The sequence below is a fragment of the Andrographis paniculata genome, unplaced genomic scaffold (assembly GCF_009805555.1).
Source record: "Andrographis paniculata isolate CXL003 unplaced genomic scaffold, ASM980555v1 Contig86END, whole genome shotgun sequence".
Lineage (NCBI taxonomy): Eukaryota > Viridiplantae > Streptophyta > Magnoliopsida > Lamiales > Acanthaceae > Andrographis > Andrographis paniculata.
In genome coordinates, this window is record NW_026137624.1 from 4,411,356 (window position 1) to 4,431,539 (window position 20,184).

A 20,184-nucleotide genomic window follows, 5' to 3' on the forward strand; every position below is an offset into this window, starting at 1 on the left:
ACAACAAAAAAAGTAAACATGCCATCATTCTCGTCTACTGCTATAGTACTTAATAAACATTCTTTGTATTTATTTTTTATATGCGTTCTATCAAGTTTATAAGGTTCTGCAACTCCTCAAAACTCAAGTCTTTTGCAATAACACTCAACTTACAAGTGTGTTGCATATTGCAAGTAAAGAAGCCAGAGGTATAATCAAGAACCTGATAGAATGCATAAATACATCAAGCACAACTCTTGTCGATGCACACTGCAATAGATTCAATTGCATCATTCTTTTGGTATTTGAAAACTTTTTGAGTTGCATTAATAATTCTTCAGCAACTTTCTATGTGTGTCAACATATACATCTCTCGATTAAGCCATAAAAATAAACATGTTTATATATACATGAAAATATGATAGCAACAACCATTAATTTTAAAAAGATTCAAATATTTTTCCTTGCAAACTGATAGGAGTAATTAGAACACGTCGTTACAAAATTACAAATCACATGCCATAATGTAATGTAAACAAGGTTGTCTACAACTTACAACCAACCAAATAAGCAAAATGGTGAATATTGCTAATCCACCTCCCATTTAACTTCAAAAAATATGAAATTATACTCCTTTTAAATACAGACCAAATAAATTGTTGAATAATCATTTTAAAAATATATTTATATGACATGTGTGTTCATTACTCATGTCTTCGTATCCAATGTTTTCTTCATTTGTCAACATATGTGTTACAAAAATTTTGGTGAGACATTGTTCACAGTATAACATTTTTAGTTATAATACATTGTGCAATTAGATATGATTGAATTTATTAAAGTATGTGTATATGATGATCATTACTACTTAAATAAAAAAATATATAATTTATGAAGTGACTAACTAAACTAATTTATACAAGAGCAATTTGTTAAGAATTTTGCTTCTAAAAGCATATAATTATCTCATAGCTGTGATAAGATCATCATTTGGTCTCATTTGAATTTTGTTATAGGGTATCGTGCTTTGACTAACAATTTCAATTGTCAAAAGAGAAATTCATAAAATTCATAAAAAAAAAAGAAAAGAATTCATCAATCATGAAACCTAAGTAATGTATGATAATCATGTAAATGTCAATAAAAGAAATTAGAAAAAAAAAGGTAAAAAAAAGTAGAAATCAAATTATATCAATGATATCTTTAAACTCTTCATCTTCTATTGAAACATAACAATCGTACGCATAAATTAATAATTTTTCGTCATTATCTTCAATAATTTTACCAAACCAACAATCTTACTACATAAAATAGTAAACTCATATATGTATTTATAGAATTTTATTAATACAGTAAATCTTGCACAATGACGGATAGCAACACACTTTCAATGGTTCATATTCTTCTTTCATTCTTACAATTGATAAAAAAAATTTCCTAAATAAAATACATTGCTTCACGTTAAAACAAATTCATCACATTGAAAACAAGAAAAAGGCTTCGAACAACGTTTACACAAAATAACTATTTCATGTGTAACCCAAAATTTATCCATTCGAAACAGAGTTACTAACATTGCAAAAATTTCGACGTCAATACTTGTCAGAGATGGAGGGCAAAATCGTACGATGGCGGAACTTACAGGGGGAGAAATTAATTTTTGAGAGCGTTGCAAATTGTTCCACCGAACGACGGTGTCAATTTTCGGATGGCAGACTTCTTCTTCGCCAGATTTTAGCTCTCATTTCGGCGCAATTTTTAACAAACGCTTTTTTTTTTTTTTTTTTTTTTTATGGAGGAGATAAAAGATCAAGATAGGTAGAGAGTAGAGATGAAGTAAAATGAAAATTGAGGGAATGCAATATGACTTATTAGTAATTTTGACAAATGTCAACTTAATCATATAAAAGGGGAATTATATATACCCGACGCATATAGAAAAAGGTAATTTGATTTACAATTATATTTGAAATTTAAAGAAATATGTTCAATTACATATGGTATTAAATGGGTTATGCCAATATCTCATAGAAAAGGAATTACACATCGAATTATAACTATTGAACTCTTTAATAGAATGGATACTTAAAATATATATATATATATATCCTTGTCCATAATTAACAAAAGTTAATTCTGTGATAATTCAACAATACACTAAAAAATTATATTGAATATTGAGTCTAAAATTATAATTGAATATCATAAAGTCTAAATCAAAATTATATTTTTTCTTAGTTATTTTGGAAATAAAATAAGGAATCATTACATAAAATAGAATGATAGCTTGTGTGGTTAAAAATCTATTTTTGAATGGAATTTTCATTCAAAATATGGTTTTGTGAGTCTATTAATTTGCCGTTATATATATTAATTGAGTTAGATCAGCACTATATTAATTTGACTAAATTAGTACGAAATCAACAAGATAGAGAACACATATTTGACAACACATAATACTATAATATATATTATATATTTTCACAGCATATAATAAAATTTCGTAACAGGATATATTATTGGTTTTGAATTCATAAGCATATATATAGGTGGATGTAAGTGGGGGCAAGACTCCTTCCCCCAACCCCCCCTTTTGATTTTTTATTTTTATTTTATAATATATATTATAAAAAAAATAATAATAATAAGTTAAAAAATTGCTAAAAATTTATGAATATTTATTTAAGAAACTTAAAATTTAATTTTAAATTTTGAAAAATAAAAAATTTAAATCATAGTAATTAAAAAAAAAAAAACCTTCAAAAAAATTCCAATCATATGCATAAGAGATGATTTTTTTAAAGAGCAATTTTTTAATAATTTATTTTACTATTTATCAATTTTATATAATACAAAAATTAATCTTGTAATATGTAATTGTTGTTGTAGGTAGATATTTTGCAAGATTTTCAAAATATGATAGTTTCATTGATAAAATTATTGAATAACAAATAGATTATATTCTTTTCGAAGTTTGAAAAAAATTAACCCCCTCATCCCGATCTGGCTCCGCCTTTGTATATTTACAATGCAATAAAATATATAAAATGCAAAACAAACGTTTTTATATGACAATGTTATGTTATGCTATATATGTATACCGCCATTAATTTGACATAGCCTTAATTTACACAAATATTTTAAAAACTTTTGGTATTATTCATCTACAATAAATTTTATCTTTTAAAAAAAAAATTAAATCAAATATATGTTTTATGTCACAAATTATTAACTTTTTTTTTTCTTTTTATTTTTAATTTATTTTTTTTAAAACTTCCAAAATTTCTGTCTAAATGTAACCTTATCCCCCAACCAAACACTTAAATTTAGTGTGTTTGTATTTTATAGGTTTTGTTTTCGTTATTTTTTAAATGACATAATAATTGAATATGACTGTTGTGGTGCAAATTCAAGTCCTAGATTGGAAGAAGAAAATTACACTTTATAAGTCCCAAATGAACGCCTTTAGGAGAATATTCAAAAATAAATCCTATAAATTCGTGCGAATTCAGCCTAAAGCGGACAATATCGTACTAGTGTTCAGTTGACCTAGTCCCAACAATGACATTATATATATATAAATACAATTGATATAAAATTAAAATTGCTAAAAGAATAGTGTAGATCATGTATATTATTCTGAGATCAGAGAATTGAATCCTTTCCAAACAGCATTCAAACAAATTCTTTAAAGATATATATTATTTTTATTGTCTACTCAAAAACAACCCGACAAATTATGATAGACAGAATCTTGGTGAAGGTCGTGATGCAAATTCATGTCTTTTTTTTTTTTTAATTAATTAACTAATTATTTATATTCACCATTTATCATCTTGATCGAAGCACTGCATGCTCTTTAAATTAAATGACAAACTGTCACAAATTTAGAGGAAAAATAAAAAAAAAATAAAAACTTAAATTAATAAAGTAGACCAGAAATCATAGTGCAAGATTTCGACATTATTGAAAATAAATAAATTAAACACAGCATGTGATGGAGAAAGAATAAGAGAAAAGGAATGTGGCCACAATTTGTCCACTAGGGTTAAAGGGGACTTTCCCTCCAATTGTCTCTTTGTTTATTTTTTTTTATTTTTTTTATTTATATAAATTAATGTTTTTGGTCTAACCAAAATGATAAGATAAAAAAATGGCACACGTGTTGTCGCTTCCGGGACAATATATGTGTCGTTGATTGATAGAGAGCTATACAATTTAGCTCTACTATCTAATTTAATAATAATAATAATAATAATAATAATAATAATAATAATAATAATACTAATAATAATAGATGTTGATCTAATATATGTGTCTATATGTGTCGTTGGTCTAATTCAAATTAAAATTTATCAATTTTTAGTTTTATATTAGCTGACAGCCGAGTTGGAAAACTAAAAAAACAACCTACAACATGGTCATATTCAAAACACGGCTGTGAACATGACCATATTAAGAAATAAGAATATAGTTGTAAACATGGATAATAACATGGTTATATTTCGAGTACGAACAGAAACACGATCGTGTTCAGAATATGATTGTGAACAAATGTATAACATGATTATTCATGGGTTGAGAAATGTAAATTTTGAAACCTATTTGCAGTTTGAGCGCGTGTAGATAAAAAATAGTAAAATAAAGATGATTGAGGGGGTTGAGACGCAAAGTTTATGAAATCACAAGAGAGTTTGACGCAATTTTAAAAATATGAAGAATTTACTGCAATTTTTTCGTAAAACCGTAAGTGAATTTTGTGAAATTTTGCATTTTATTTAAGTAAAACTTTTGCTCCATTTGTACATTCTCAATGTATTCGTTTTTTATTTTTAATTGTATTTTTTTAGTTGAGTAGACAATCATTCTATATTTTATACAATATTATATACAAAAAATGCTATTAAAAAGTAAATGAGTACAAGAGTAAAATATATTTTTATCATACTATTGTGCTATTACTGATAAAAGTATACATACTTTAAAATTTACATGCAAAAAATAAACGATTATATTTACTACTGACTGAGGTAAAATTATAAATTGATTTTATTCTATTCAGTGGATTGACATGTCTTCAAGCGAAAATTATGCAATATTCATGTTGTCAAAATATAAAATATATGGTCTTATTTTTCTTAAAATAATATCATAGTAACTAATATACAAACGAAAAATACAAATATAAATCATACTCACTTAATAATATTACTATTTGATAAAAAAAAAAAAAAAAATCACTGCTGTTGTTTTTAATTATTCATTTTATCTGTAATAAATTCATAATATATATGTATATATAAATATCTTATGAAATCCAGATTTTAAAATAAAATAAAATATTTTATTATAAATATCTTTTTTTTTTTTCACTTAATTATATATCCTTTTGTTTCTTTTAACTACAAACTTTTCAAATTTTCTTGTGGAATTTCTACTATAGTTTTACTATTCAATTTTGCTTTTTTCCCCCAAAAGATTAAAAATCAAATATTTAAATTATTTATTATATTATATTAAAATTTATTTTACGTTCAAAATATTGTATCAATAGATATTTATAACACGACCAAATAACTATTTTAATTCAAATTTTACTATTTAAAATTAAAACCTAAAACCAAAATCCCACACATAAACACAAATCAAGATAATATATAAGTATTTTTTTATTATTAATTAAATATTTTCAAAATAAAATTTTGTATTGAATATAAATTAAATTATTTTTTTAGTAAGATTACATGATAAAAGAGTTTATATAAAAAATAATAAAGAGATAGTCACGAGGAATTTGGGTTAAAGATATTTAAAATGACTTTATTAAATTCATTTGTTTCGTTTGGGAATATAATTGATTTTAAATCTACAACCTCAATGTTGTTTTTTTGGCATGTCTTGTTATAAATGTTAAAAATAAAATAAAATACAATATATATATACTTTATTTATAAAGAAAATTAATAATTTAATATAAAATATTATTTATTATATTATTCGCACGATTTTCATATCTAACGTGAAAAATACTTTTATAAAAAAATATATATAAAGTGAATAAACCCAAAAAATTAATTATGAGTTTTATCAATCTAATTTAATATTTTAAAGGTCATTTCAAGGTATTTGGTGCCATTAAATTGTACTTTTTTGCCACGGTGTCTCATTTATGATATAAAAATTTAAGAGGAGTATAATATAAAAATATATTAGTGAATTATTGTATAATAAAAATAATTTTATATTAATATAACTAATTAGTTTGATTAAAATTAAAAATTTTAAAATAAGATTAAAACGTATAATTTTTTATCAGAAAAATAACAGAACATAAACCTACGAAAACAGAAACATAGACACAGTAAATGAGACTGACCAAGTATACTTATTATAACTACAATATCATTCAAATTCGATTATAACAATTATAATTTAAATTCATTCATTTACAATCTATTGTAAAATCCAACTATCCAAACATACGACACCAACAATTTAGACTTTATTAAATTATTTTCTAGAACAATTTAATGTATTTTTAGATTATTTCGAAAAAAATAAAAATAAAAATATAATTAAAATTTCAAATACATTAAATAAAAATAAAATAAAATAACTAACGCAAATATATGAATCATTATTGTATAGTAAAAGTGTCAATTGTGATCTTCATAAAACAAACTATATTTTATATATATATATATATAAAATTAGTCATTATCTTAGCCCTACACAGATTTTTATCAAAAAGCAATCATAATTACACCAATGAATCAAAATCTGTATGTATATATTTGTGAGAGTGTGTGTGTGATTGAGTCCTAACATACATGAAAGTAAGCATCGGTGGTCACTCACTCATGACCACCCATGTGACCCCATATGATTCCTCAATATTGTATTCCTTTCCTTGCTGCCATTTCCACTTTTTATTCACCTCCAGAAAAGAATTCACAATCTTTACTTTACCCAATGAATTATTATGATCAAATTTCTCGGAATTTAAAATTTTCGGATACCGTTGGATGCCATTATTATCGAAGTACGAGAGTGATTAAAAAAGGGTTGGATCAGTCGTTTTCTCTGGTTAGAAAAAAAGGAAGGCGAGGAAATTGCATATGTACTGTTCGACGAAATGTCCAGCAGAAAAAAAAAAAAGATTATATATGTGTGTGTGGAGATAAAAAGTGTGGAACAGTGTCAGCTTGGCGTGCCAAACAGTATACTGATTGAAAAGATAGAGGAGGGAGAGGTGGGGTGGGGTGGGGTTGGGGGGTCCTGCTTGGCTAGAAGCGAAAGGAAGGAACAACCCCCACGGAAGAGAATTAGGGTTATACAAAAAGTGGGTCAGCCAAGTTCAATTTTTTTTTCTTTTTTTTTTTTTTGCAGTTTTAATTTGTGTGTGTGTAAAGCTGCTGCGTGTTGGGAGTATTTTAATTTGATAATTATAATATATATATATTTTGTATGGGAAATTGGTTTGATTCATGGTATAGAAAGGAAAGGGAGGAGGGAGAGAGCGAGAAAAGGGGGCAGGGCAATGCATAGGTGGTGGGGCGGTGGTGCAGATTCTAAAGGGATAGATTAGATGAGACTGAGAACATTCTGAGCTCTGCCTTTTTGTGAAAACATGGTGTTGCAATGGTGGCTGGCAAAGATCAGGGACAACTCATCTTTCTCATATCTGGATTGATCGATGTGTATGTATTTTGCAGGTGGATCCCTCTTTCTTAGATTTTTCTTGCTTGGATGTTTTTTTTTTTGTTCCTCAAAGGGATAGTACAGTGTGTGTGTGTATTTAGTGGTCTTCTTTTTCCACTGTTTGTGCAGTGTCCAAATTGAGCATTGATTCCCCGTGTAGGGTGGGGGGGTGGGTTTGGGTGTGGGTGTGGGTGTGAAGAAGCTTTGGCTGATTCCCATTGACTTGATGTTCTTGGAAGTTTTTGTGCCTTCCAATCTTTGGTGAGTGTTTTTGGAGTATTTTTGTGTGTTTTTTTTTTCAAAAGTTTCTTTTCCTTCTTCTGCTTCTGCTTCACTGATGTTTCATTTTTGTCCATTTATGCCTTTGGAATTGCTTGCTGGTTCTTGGCTACTGAATATGTGCTGTTAGCCATTTTGTGCATTAGGGTTTATCTTCAATTTTTGGGAATTTTTCTTTGTTTGATTCCTCCTGACTTGGGGTCGAGGTTATTTATAGTTAGATTAGCCTTTAATTTTTTATCACTTCTTGGTTTGTGCACTTCTTGATGTGTATAGTTTTGGGGAATTCGTGATTTGCTTTGGACAGGTTTGATCAATTTCAATTTCTGTAAGAAATTTGTTTAAGCTTTTTGAGTAATGGTGGACACCTGTTGTTCTTGATTTCTGAAACACTTTTGTTTTTTTGTTTTTTTTTTTTTTTTTTTTTTTTTTTTTTTTTATGGTGTAGGAAAGCCAAGAAGAATTCGTGTTTTGAAAAGCATATTTGATCTTCGAACTTCGGTTGTTTTGTTGCCATTGAAGATTGGAAAAATAACAATTTGTGTCTGGAAATGAAGTTTATGAAATTAGGATCGAAGCCCGATCAGTTTCAGACTGAAGGGGATAATATCAGGTCAGCTACACTCTATGATTTGCCTTGTGATGCTTTATTGTATTGAATTCGACGCATTTGTTGCCTGTTTTTGTTAAATCTTCGTTACTTTAATTAATCTAGAATGTAGTTTTTTTTAGTTGTGTAGTTCTTTCGATACATCGAAAGATTTAGGACATTAACTATGCTTATAATGTCCAAATTTGAGATTGAATTATGGCTGCTGATATATATATGTGTGTGTGTGTGTTCTTGCGTTGTTTTATGTTATTGAATTCGGCGTATTTGATGCCTTTTTGTCTTTAAATCTTCGATACTTCGATTAATCTAGAATGTAGTTTTTCTTGTTTTGTGTATACATCGATAGATTTAGGACACAAACTATGCTTCGAATGTCCAAATTTGAGATAGAATTATGGCCGCGGATCACATACATATAGATTGTGTTCTTATGTTGTTTAATGTTATTGAATTCGACATATTTGATGCCTTTTTCTTTAAATCTTCGAATGTAGAATGTCCGAATTTGAGCATATTGCGCGCATTTATTTTTCACTCGAAGTTTTAGATGAACGCATTTTTTGTAGGTATGTAGCGACAGATTTGGCGACCGACATGATCATCACCGTCGGGGACGTCAAATTTTATCTTCACAAGGTATCGCGATTACGACTTATTCAAAACGACGAAATCTTTTAGTACTTTTGTATTGACATGAATCATTTTACAGTTTCCTCTTCTCTCCAAGAGCCCACATCTCCAGAAGCTAGTTGCCAATTCGAGCGACGACGCTGACAGCGACGTCACCGTAAACGATATCCCGGGTGGACCCGCTGCATTCGAGATATGCGCCAAATTCTGTTACGGTATGGTCGTGACTCTCAACGCTTACAACGTCGTGGCGGCACGATGCGCAGCGGAATACCTGGAAATGTACGAGACCGTCGAGAAAGGGAACCTGATATACAAAATCGACGTCTTTCTGACGTCGAGCGTTTTCCGGAGCTGGAAAGACTCCATAATCGTGCTCCAGACGACGAAATCGTTTCTCCCTTGGTCCGAGGAACTGAAGATCGTCGGCCACTGTATTGATTCGATCGCTTCCCGAGCTTGCACCGACCCGTCGAAAGTCGACTGGTCTTATACTTACAATCGGAAGAAGCTCCCGTCCGAGAACGGGGAAGATTCGCATTGGAACGGCGTTAAGAAACAACTTACCGTACCGACCGACTGGTGGGTCGAAGACCTCTGCGAACTTCCGATCGATATGTATAAGAGGATTATTACGACGATACGGTCGAAAGGAAAGGTATCCGCCGAAGTCGTCGGCGAATCGTTACGGGCGTATGCGTTGAAGAGGCTTCCGGGCTTCGGCGACGGCGGGATACAAGGTAACGATGCTGCGAGATTCCGTTACTTGGTCGAGACGATCATGTATTTGCTTCCGCGAGAAAAAAGTTCGGTCCCGTGTAGTTTCTTGCTGAAGCTATTACAAGCGTCGACGATTTTGGAATGCGGCGAGACAGGGAGGCACGAGCTTGTCCGAAAAATCTCCCGGCAGCTCGACGAGGCGACCATCGGCGACTTTCTGATTTGGTTGCCGACTGGCGAGGCGACACCGTACGATATAGACGTCGTGCACGATATGGTCGAGGGGTTCGTAACGCAGGAAAGTTTCGATGGCGACGGCGGTGGCGGCGATCGTCCCGAAGCGTCGAAAATTAAGGTGGCGAGATTGGTCGATGGGTACCTAGCCGAAGCCGCTCGGGATGCATCTTTGCCGTTGTCGAAATTTGTCGCTCTAGCTGAAATGGTTTCGTCTTTTCCAAGACCGAGTCACGACGGAATCTACCGTGCGATCGACATGTTTCTAAAGGTTCATTTTTTTTCGATTCGATTCCAAGCTATTTCTCAATTCCTTTTCTTACGTTCGTTGTTGACGAGATTGCTTATTACAGGAACATCCGGAGCTGACAAAGAGCGAGAAAAAGAGAATATGTCGATTAATGGATTCGCGGAAGCTCTCGCCAGATGCGTGCGCGCACGCCGTGCAGAACGAGAGGCTACCGTTACGCGTCGTCGTGCAGGTTCTTTTCTTCGAGCAAGCTCGAGCGGCGGCATCGTCGGGGAATAATACGCCGAATGTGCCCCCCCGGTTGCTCCCGGGGGGGTCGTGCGGGAGCTCGAGGTCGGCGACGACGAATTCGGACGAGGATTGGGACGGGGACCTGACGTCGGGCGAGCTGAAGGATTCGAAAGGCGAGATGGCGGCGCGGAACAAAGGTCGGGGAAACGACGGCGGCAATCGATTGAGCTCGGAGAAGGATACGCCGACGAAGGTGAAGAAAATGCTGTCGAAACTCTGGTCGGGAAAAGATCGTGGGGAGAACAACAGCGGCTCCGACACGTCGGAGAGCCCGGCGTCGACCAGTGCTGACGAAACGGCGGCGGCGGTGGCCGGCAAGAACATGCCGGTGGGGAGAGGTCAGAAGAAGCTGATGCAGAACAAGTGAGGGAGGAGAGGCCTTGTTTATCGGGTCGGGCCGGGTAATTGGAGCGGGCAGGTTTAGGTTGCATGCAGTGGGGAAGGCTGGAATCAAAGCCAAAGTTTTGGGTTGGGTCGGGTCGGGTTATATTGATGGCTGTCTGCCTGCTGCTGCTGTTCTTCTCCGAAATTGGAAAATTTGTTAGGAATTAATTATTAGAAAGTTTGCTTTGAGGTTTGTATGTTAATTGATTACTAGTTCATCTTTTTGTCATTTTTTTCTTTTTTTTTTGCTTTTATTATTATTATTATTTACAATTCTATGTTGTAATAGTCGTTAGCTGACTACATTTTAAGCCCAATTAGTGAAACTTTACAATATTAAATTTTGATATTTACTAACTTGTATCGATATTTATAATATTAATAAGATAGTACAATTATAAAAAAATAAAAATAAAAATGGACTGATCAAATGAATAAATGGTCGAAGGAGAGAGGGATTATATATATATATATATATATCAAAATAGGATATTATTATTGCTATTATTAATAATGAAATAAAAGAGCTTTTTGTAAATAGACAATACAAAACTGAATAGATTCGAATAGTAATAATCTAATATAATATAAAATACTAAAAAATTTGTTTTAACCTATAAATTCAAATAATGCTAACCTGATTTAAGATAATAAAATTGTTAGCACATTTTCAGGACTATTTGCTATCTCATACTTTCAAGGGTTCTGAGAAATGCAAAAACATATTTGTGTTTTATTGCTTCTTTTAAAGCTGTCCTTTCATTATCTTTAAAAATAGATGAAAATGTATTATATGTGTATACATTGTTAATGAAAATATCTAATAAATTCTAATATATTCCTGACAATACATATCAAAATTCCTCACATTATAAATCACAGCTCTAGTATATATATATATATATATGTGTGTGTGTATATGAAACACACTACAATCAAATCCAAATAACAATATATATATACACATTTCCAATAGTGAACCTAAATTGCACTTTAGGAAAATCCAACAACAAACTTATCTTCTAGGCAAAAAGAAAATCCCATAAATTCTGCCAACAATAGACAAATATCAAGCAAAATCAAACAAGTGTGCTACACACTTTGAGATAGATACATACATACATACATACATATATATATATATTTATGTTGCTAAAATTTGAAAATATATGATTCTCTACTTCATTAGTTCACTGGCAAACCAAGATCTTCATTTGCAGAAAAGTAAAGCAAACATTTATGATCTCTTACACAGGTAAAAAGGACAACAAGACCATTGAATCGCCGACAAGAAGGTATAAAGTTTCATTCAGAAATTTAAACATGTAGGGGGATCACATTTCGGCACAACTCAATGGGTAACATAATAGCCAGTAAGTGCATATTACCGGGGATGAAAAATGAATAGGGATCGATGATATCGAAGGAATGTAATAAGTCTCATTACCCACGGTTTCTGCGGACTTCTGCATTCCTTACTGGGTGGAAATAAGGATGGGCCTGCATACACACACACCATCAATAAACTGAATCAAATGCATATTAAAAATGTGATTAAACATTTGAAATCAATTTAAAATGATGAATTGAGTCTAGAGGATTAGTGTTACAGCAAATATGGACAGTCTTGGATTTCGTGAAAAACTTTGCACAAATTTATGGAAGTGAGAGTAAGGTTGAAGTTTTACCATTGCTTCCTTTGCAGTAGGTCTTTCTTGATGATCATATCGCAGCAATTTGTCAACAAAGTCAATTGCCTGTAAAAGATTAAAAAACAAATAGATATTAATCTGTACTCTTTCGACAAATTCTGCATTTGAGCTGTTTGCAAGTAGCATATACCTCTGGAACAGCCCGGTGTTGATTTTCGGCATTAATAAACTTTGTCCATGGTTTTCTGCTGTGTCTGGATTGGCATGCCAGGAAGGAAAATGAAAACTAGCAATAAAACAAAAAATAGTGAAGGAAAAAGACTCCTAGAATTTGATACCTTCCGACAAGAGCAGCAAGATGCGGATCCAATTCCAAACGGTACTTGTTCAAATAAGCATTCAATTCTTCTGTACCCAATACCTGCCCGTAAATATATGATTACCACACTTTAGATTTATATGATGTTCGACGTAGTCACGTGGAATAAAGATAATTAACATGAAAAAAGTTAGATGCATATATTAAGATGTAACTGACAGACATAGATATACCAGCTGTGTAGTGGTACTATTGAATCATTATAAGTAGTGTTTCATAATACCTTTGCAATCTTGACGAGTTGATCATAATTATCATGTCCATAGAAGAAAGGTTCCTTGCGAAATATCTGTAGAGGACAAGCCCACCGAATAAACATCATTGTGGTAGTACTACTTGGTCATATCTTGGAGAGCATCAAAATTATAAACTATCTTTTAACTGCACATAGTTGACACTATGCTCTTAATTTTTATTTTTTTCTTTCTAAATATTACATCATATAGGATCTACTCAAAATCTTGTATTTCTGTATTTCTCTAAATTTGATATAAAATTAATTTAAATTAATCATAAATAAATATTTAGATCTTTATATATTTCTATTATATAAAATTTTAATATAACTACAAAATGATATCTATATTATATATTTTATTAAAATATAATTTTAAAAATATTTAAACACATTTTAATTTTTTTAATCATATATATTACATCATAAATCAAATATTGATTAAATAAATCAGTCCAACTTAAAACCCAACAAGCAACAAAACACACACTCACCTACAATTTCACAAAGACTTTATATGCATCGCATTAAACCCAACTCCTAACCAAACACACATAAACCTACAATCTCACAAAGAATTTATATACATTACATATATCTGGTGGTCAATAATCACTGTAGAAAATATTCCACATAATAGCAATTAGCAAGATAAATTTTTTTCCCAATTTTCTTTAATTATGTTTCAGGGTGACTATACCTGCTATTAATAAAATGAAGACACACCAACCGCTCAATTCATGTTTTATAAACACAAAAAGTACATGAAGCACTTCGAAGGAGCAAATTCATCATTGTCACTATGCTGAGGAAAGCTTATATAGAACATAAACACATGGCTTCAAGGACAGTAAAAGTAAACACGCACCATTCCAGCAAACATACAGCCCAGGCTCCACATGTCCAAGGAGTAATCATAGTCTTGCAGATCAACAAGCAGCTCAGGGCCCTTAAAATATCTGCACAAGGGAAATTAATCTACGAATAGCGCACATTAAGCAATAGAATCAACTCAACTTATAGCATCAACTTGCCATTCAATCGACGTCTTCTGCTGGAAAAATGACTATTAGGCTGTTTACTTGGATGAATTAATTAATCCTTGTGTATAAACATATCACCAAGGAATTAAATTAGTGGATGGAGCCTTAGTCTTACACTCTAATCTGGAAATAATACAGAGGGTATTCTTAAGATCAACTTGTTATATTAGATTCCAAATTACAATCCCTTGTATTTTTTACACATAAGTCAAAAGAATGCATGAGCTATTGAGCCACGGACAACATCATCGTTCAAGGTTTTAAGGAATAGTTTTGATGTGGTTGCACCCCAAAGGGGGGAACCTCTGGTTCCTTTTGCATGCCTTATTAGAAAAACAAAAGCCTAACCGTAAGAAAAGATTGATTTTCTTAGAAACAAAATAAAAGATTAATCTATTTTAGAGTGATATTCCATGGTAAAAATGAAAATGTAATCAGTTATATTAAAATTCGAACCTAACAATACAAAAAGTTCAAATAAGAAATATATCACACTCTGACACACATATATCATACACAGAGAGATAAGTGACTCCTCATATATGGAAAATAGTATTTAATTATTGTTTCCAATACCAATGAAAATAAGGATGCGAAGTACAAGCCTGAGTCTTCAACATAAAAAATAACAAAACAAAAGAAAAATATTTCTTTAACCTTGGTGTGAAACAAGACAAAAATAAAAGAAGAAATGCTCAACCATAATAATAACTTCCTGAGACGACTTCATTTCAGCTTAAAAAATGAACAGGTATTATCCTAACGGCATAGTCAACTAAAATTGCATGAAGTTCAGATCACTACACATGGAGAAGCCTTAAAAATACTACCATATTAATTACAAACCTCAAATCTAGTATGAGGATAGTTATTTGTAGAAACAAAGTAGAAGCAACAATTGAAAGCTAATGTTAAGGATAGATGACAAACCTAGAAGCAACACGAACATTATACTCTTTCCCAGGATGGTAGAACTCAGCAAGTCCCCAGTCTATCAGGCGAAGTTTACGTTGTTCATGATCTATCATTACATTGTGAGGCTTAACATCACGATGCATGATACCTTGAGAATGGCAATAATCTAAAGCCTACATATGAAAGTGAAGAACACAGCATTCAATATCAGACAAACAAAATGATATCGCCTCAAATGTGACTTCCAAGACACCTAATAGGTTTAATAGTGATTTACACTAAACAAGGAAGAGCAAAATCTTGGTTCCTTTGAAGCAACAATAACAAAATAATCACACTAGATCATTTTATCACTAAAAGGAATAGCACTTGTGGAAATTCCTAATCCAAGTTTTTCCTCGTTCATTTATTTTGTCCGGAAATCATCTGAGCCGGATGTAAATTTGAAATTTCGGACTTCAGGCTGTTAGCAAATGCATGGAATAGAATTGATCAAGCTGAACAATTTGTCCGGGTAGAATCTATGACCTCTATGTTCACTTCCTAATTATTAGGACACCAATGCCTCATCACCAGGTCACACACAGAAAAATATAAAAATAAAAATAAAAATTCATGATGTAAACTTATACTTTGTATTCTGAAACAGATATGAAAAACTACAAAAGTCCTACAAGGTAAAGGAAACTGGTGGAAAAGACTTGCCTTCAATAGTTCATAGATGTAGTATCTGATATCAAAATCCGAAAGTGTGGGGTACAACACTTTGAAGTCGGTGTTGTTTACATGCTCAAATATAAGACTAGGAGTCTTTGATTGTTGATCTCTTACAATGTCAAGCAACTTCACAATATTTGGTCCACCACATAGATTCTGTAAAATCTTAATCTCTCTCTTGATCTGCAAGAGGAATGGCCTTACACTATCAGTCATCAACTATAAAATCATCGAATATAAAGAAATACAATTGAAATTACTTGGAAAATAGAAATAAAAAAAGAATTGTCATTCACAGCATCAATAAAGTTGTTGGTCTGTTTTCTGCACATATTCCGATTTTTAAGGCACCCACATGAAGGTCTCTTTTGAGGTATAGATGAAGAAACACTAAAGAGACTGAGATATCTAAACATAACCACCTCAAAGCATATTTAATCTTGATACAGACTTATAGCATAAAACGGCTTTGTAGACATCTGCCTTACAAAAATGACATACCTTGGAGCCTTAATACAAAACCCCATAGACTGAAACTCTGAATCTCATAAAAAGGGATGCCACGATATACATAAACTGGTTGAACAAATAAAAGGTCACAAATTCAAGAGCTCCTTGCTTACTTCAGCACTTAACAACACTCTTAACATGCCAAACAACATCAAAACATCATATGAACTTTTTATCCCCCCAAATCCTGTACTGGTTGCCCCAATTTCTACGAAAGCTAGCCTCTTGAAGGCAAAATGCAAGGAGATGAATTATCGCCACAATTAGAGATTTATCAGAAGGGACAATATAGCATATGGAAAAGTATAATTTCATCGAAAAGTTCAGTTATACAACGTGAATACCTACTATTCTGCATCTGTATCTTCTATCAAAATTTAACTCAACCAAACTCCCCAACATGAATTGGTCACATACATTTCGTTCCAGAAATGTACAATAATAACATACAGATAGAAGGTAAATAACCATGTCTCAACAAACCATAAAACTAATAGAAAATTGAAAAATGAAGACCTTTTTCTTCTTGACAGGTTTAAGGATTTTGATAACGCATTTCTCGTTGTTGGTGGTATGAATTCCCTCGAAAACCTCGCTGTACTTCCCCCGACCCACCTTCCTGACCACCTCATAATCATCCTGCTCACTGCAGCAACCAATCAAAACTGAAAAACAAACAAACAGAAGCACAAACCCTAAAAAGCACAAGCAATCAACAAAACGCCCTAATTAAGTACCCCCATTGAACAGTGAGGGACTCATAGTCCCAATACTCCCTGGGGCGAAGAACATTGACGTCGGAGTAGACGCGCGCCTTGGACGGCGCCCCCGGCCGCCTAATTGCCTTCCCGATCTTCTGCGCCATCGTTTCCGGCACCGTCGAAGATGGACGGTGGCTAATTGAAGAAAACTGCTGCTGCGGCTGCAGAGGGCGACGATGCTGCTGCGGCGGCGGCAGTGGCGGGTCGTTCTGGAGTAGGTTCTGCTGCCGGGGAAGGGAGGCGACGCGGCGGAGTTGGGAAATCGGAGAGCTGCGGTGGTGGCGGAAAGAAACGATGAATTGGAGAGGCCTTACGGCCATCAAATGGAAAAGACAAAGGCTTAATATAAAGTGCGTGTATTGTATTGTATCGTATTGTAATTCTTCTTCGCTTGCGGGAGTCCCCCAAATCGACAGCCCTCTTTTCTTTTTCACACTTTGTCTCTCTCAAACGACGTCGTTTGGATACCTGTATAGCACACCCCCCCCCCTCCTTTTTATTATTTTTTATTTTTTTTAATAGTGATAAAATAATAAAAGAAATTCTAACATTAACGAGTGGGGTTCTTACAAAGTTATCCTGAACTCTTTCTTCTTCTTTCTTTTTTTTTTTTTTTCAAATATTAAGTTAAAATCAAATATTTTAAATTATAATTTTGGTTGGGATTTCATTTCAGCAAGTTTTTATTTAAAAATTGCTAATTTTATTTTAATTTTTCCTTTTAATTTCAACGTGGATCAACTTAACTACAATAAATGTATTTGGTTTCTACTTGAAACCAACCACAATCACCACTATTAATTTTATATTGTTATTAATAAAAATATATTCTTATCCCAAATCTATTTTCGTTCATTTTATATCATTTTTTATTTTCCTTTTCTTTAAAAAAAATATATATATAATTATATATTTTAATTATATTTTAAATTTTTTTAATTTATGATTTTTTTATTATAATTAAACTATTTAGTTATATTAATCTTAATCTATAATTATTTTTATTAAATCATAATTATATAATTATTTTTATTAAATCATAATTATATTTACTAATAATTTTTTAATTACTTACTAATTATGTAAAATTGTGTAAATAATATAATAGTGTGTGTAATATATTAATATTTTTGAAAAAATATATTAAATAATTTAGTTGGAAGAAGAAATATTTAAATATTTCAACTTGCTATCGTAGCCATCGCCCAGATCTATCACATATAAGCAAATACATTAAATTTTTTCACCACCAAAAATTAAAATATCTTAATAGGCTTAATACATAAAACCTACAAGACTTGCAAAATTATTAGATATAAGAATTTTCCTTAGCCGGGATCAGAGTTAGAGAAGAATTTTGAATATCTTTTGTATCTATAAAAGAGACATAAAATTTATTAATACATTGTACAAGTATAAATAATTTTAAATTAAAATTACTTAAACATAATAGTAATAGTAATTAATTCTCTTACTTAGTTCGATTTTTTCAATTTCTATGTAAAAATTTTAGATCATTATCAGTTAGATCCTTATAGAAGCTCATCTAATCGGTTTTCAATCAATCACTATTGCACACTAATACTTCTACAATTTAAAACTTAAATTACTTTGAAAAGGATCTACAACTCGTTTACCCAAATTAAAAGTTGACTCACTAGTCACGATTGAATTTGAAATTGCAAAAATATCTTTAGCAATAGTTGAAAAAATAAAGTATTTAGTTTCATTTTCATTCTACCATTTCAATAGATTGAAACACGGATTAAATTGTTTCTCAATATCATCGGTTAGATATTTAACAACTTCATTAGAGATCTCTTCAAGATGATTTTTTTTTTTTTTATTTTGTGCATTCACACATTCAATTCATCACAAAGACCACAACAATTATCGTCGTCGGTAAAAATCATCTCCACTATTGCACTCTATCTCCAAATTATGTCTCCCACAGTTGAAGTTTTATTCATTCCTCTATACTCTTGTTCACAAAAATTATAAAAAAAAAATTTAACCGTATTAACAACTTCTCGGATATTTTGAGAAGATCCTATTAATATTTTAATGTTCTCTTTAACCATCTGAAGTTTGTTTATTGGATCCACAATATTTGCAATAAAAATTAAGTTTGTTCGTTTGTGGATTTTAGTTTTTTATTTTGGATTTTTGAATAGTAAAAAGTTAGATTTTGAATAGTTTGTTTGATATGATATAAATAGAGTTTAATTGATGTTTTGAATGTAAAATAAATTTATAGTATAATATATAAAAAGAAAAATAATTGTTTGATGTGATATTTTTGGAGAAAAAAAAAAGAATCTGAATAGTAAAAACATAGGGTAAAATTACAAAAGAACACAACCTTCAGAATTAATGTTATTTCAACTCCCCCAATACTTATTAAATTTCAGTTTTATTGAACTTTGTAGTTTTGTAAGTGTTGAATTGAAATATCATTGGAAATTTTTCAATTTCAATCTATAATACAACCAATGATTGATAAATCAATTGTAAAATAGAAGTTTTTAATGCACTCAGTTCTAAAATGACATCGTAGAACTTCTTTAAAAAAATATATAAAAGCTTTTGCATTGTTGCAATCTTCGTTGTTCATTCATCTTAATCTTTCTTATAGTATACATATATATATATTTTATTTTTTTCATAAAAATATTTCATAAAAGGTGCTCATTCTTCCACCATGATATCAAACATCCTTTATACTTCAATGAAATATCAAATATTTTACTTAGTTTTGATATCGAAAAGTATTGTTGATGTGCTATAAAAATTAGTTAGAACCGATAATTCCCTAAATTTATTTAATCTTGAATGTGAAGAATGCATAAAATCAACTCCATATTGATGAATTTAATCGATGCATTAAGCTT

At 31.2% G+C, this 20,184-nt stretch overlaps 2 protein-coding genes across 6 annotated transcripts; one reads left to right on the forward strand and one right to left on the reverse strand.

Annotated features, from left to right (window-relative positions):
* The first annotated feature begins 7,272 nt into the window (after window positions 1–7,272).
* Window positions 7,273–11,434, forward strand: LOC127242001 (BTB/POZ domain-containing protein NPY5-like). 5 transcript variants are annotated; one of them, XM_051261327.1, is made up of 5 exons: window positions 7,273–7,694; window positions 8,413–8,572; window positions 9,139–9,208; window positions 9,282–10,427; window positions 10,510–11,434. In XM_051261327.1, the coding sequence occupies exons 2-5, from the start codon at window positions 8,511–8,513 to the stop codon at window positions 11,062–11,064; spliced, it is 1,833 nt and encodes a 610-aa protein (XP_051117284.1). In that variant the 5' UTR covers window positions 7,273–7,694; window positions 8,413–8,510; the 3' UTR covers window positions 11,065–11,434. The 5 variants fall into 5 exon arrangements, with proteins under 5 accessions (XP_051117284.1, XP_051117287.1, XP_051117283.1 ...); XM_051261330.1 differs by having other exon boundaries at window positions 7,273–7,679; window positions 8,408–8,572; XM_051261326.1 differs by having other exon boundaries at window positions 7,274–7,694; window positions 8,408–8,572.
* Window positions 11,435–12,239: 805 nt separating this feature from the next.
* LOC127242002 (casein kinase II subunit alpha-2-like) lies at window positions 12,240–17,709 on the reverse strand. Its single transcript, XM_051261331.1, has 10 exons — window positions 17,270–17,709; window positions 17,049–17,178; window positions 16,011–16,205; window positions 15,321–15,478; window positions 14,216–14,306; window positions 13,336–13,401; window positions 13,072–13,154; window positions 12,924–12,987; window positions 12,770–12,838; window positions 12,240–12,581 (listed from the first exon to the last, which is right to left on the reverse strand). The coding sequence occupies exons 1-10, from the start codon at window positions 17,611–17,613 to the stop codon at window positions 12,525–12,527; spliced, it is 1,257 nt and encodes a 418-aa protein (XP_051117288.1). The 5' UTR covers window positions 17,614–17,709; the 3' UTR covers window positions 12,240–12,524.
* Between the last annotated feature and the right edge of the window lie 2,475 nt (window positions 17,710–20,184).

Excerpts from the sequence above, each read along its gene's own strand:
- LOC127242002 (XM_051261331.1), bottom strand. The coding sequence starts at position 17,613 with ATGGCCGTAAGGCCTCTCCAATTCATCGTTTCTTTCCGCCACCACCGC. Across the intron at positions 15,479-16,010 it reads ACATCTATGAACTATTGAAG|GCTTTAGATTATTGCCATTC; the intron begins GCAAGTCTTTTC and ends TTTCATATGTAG. Across the intron at positions 13,402-14,215 it reads GCTGTATGTTTGCTGGAATG|ATATTTCGCAAGGAACCTTT; the intron begins GTGCGTGTTTAC and ends TGTCCTCTACAG.
- LOC127242001 (XM_051261327.1), top strand. The coding sequence starts at position 8,511 with ATGAAGTTTATGAAATTAGGATCGAAGCCCGATCAGTTTCAGACTGAA. Across the intron at positions 8,573-9,138 it reads ACTGAAGGGGATAATATCAG|GTATGTAGCGACAGATTTGG; the intron begins GTCAGCTACACT and ends CATTTTTTGTAG. Across the intron at positions 10,428-10,509 it reads CGATCGACATGTTTCTAAAG|GAACATCCGGAGCTGACAAA; the intron begins GTTCATTTTTTT and ends TGCTTATTACAG.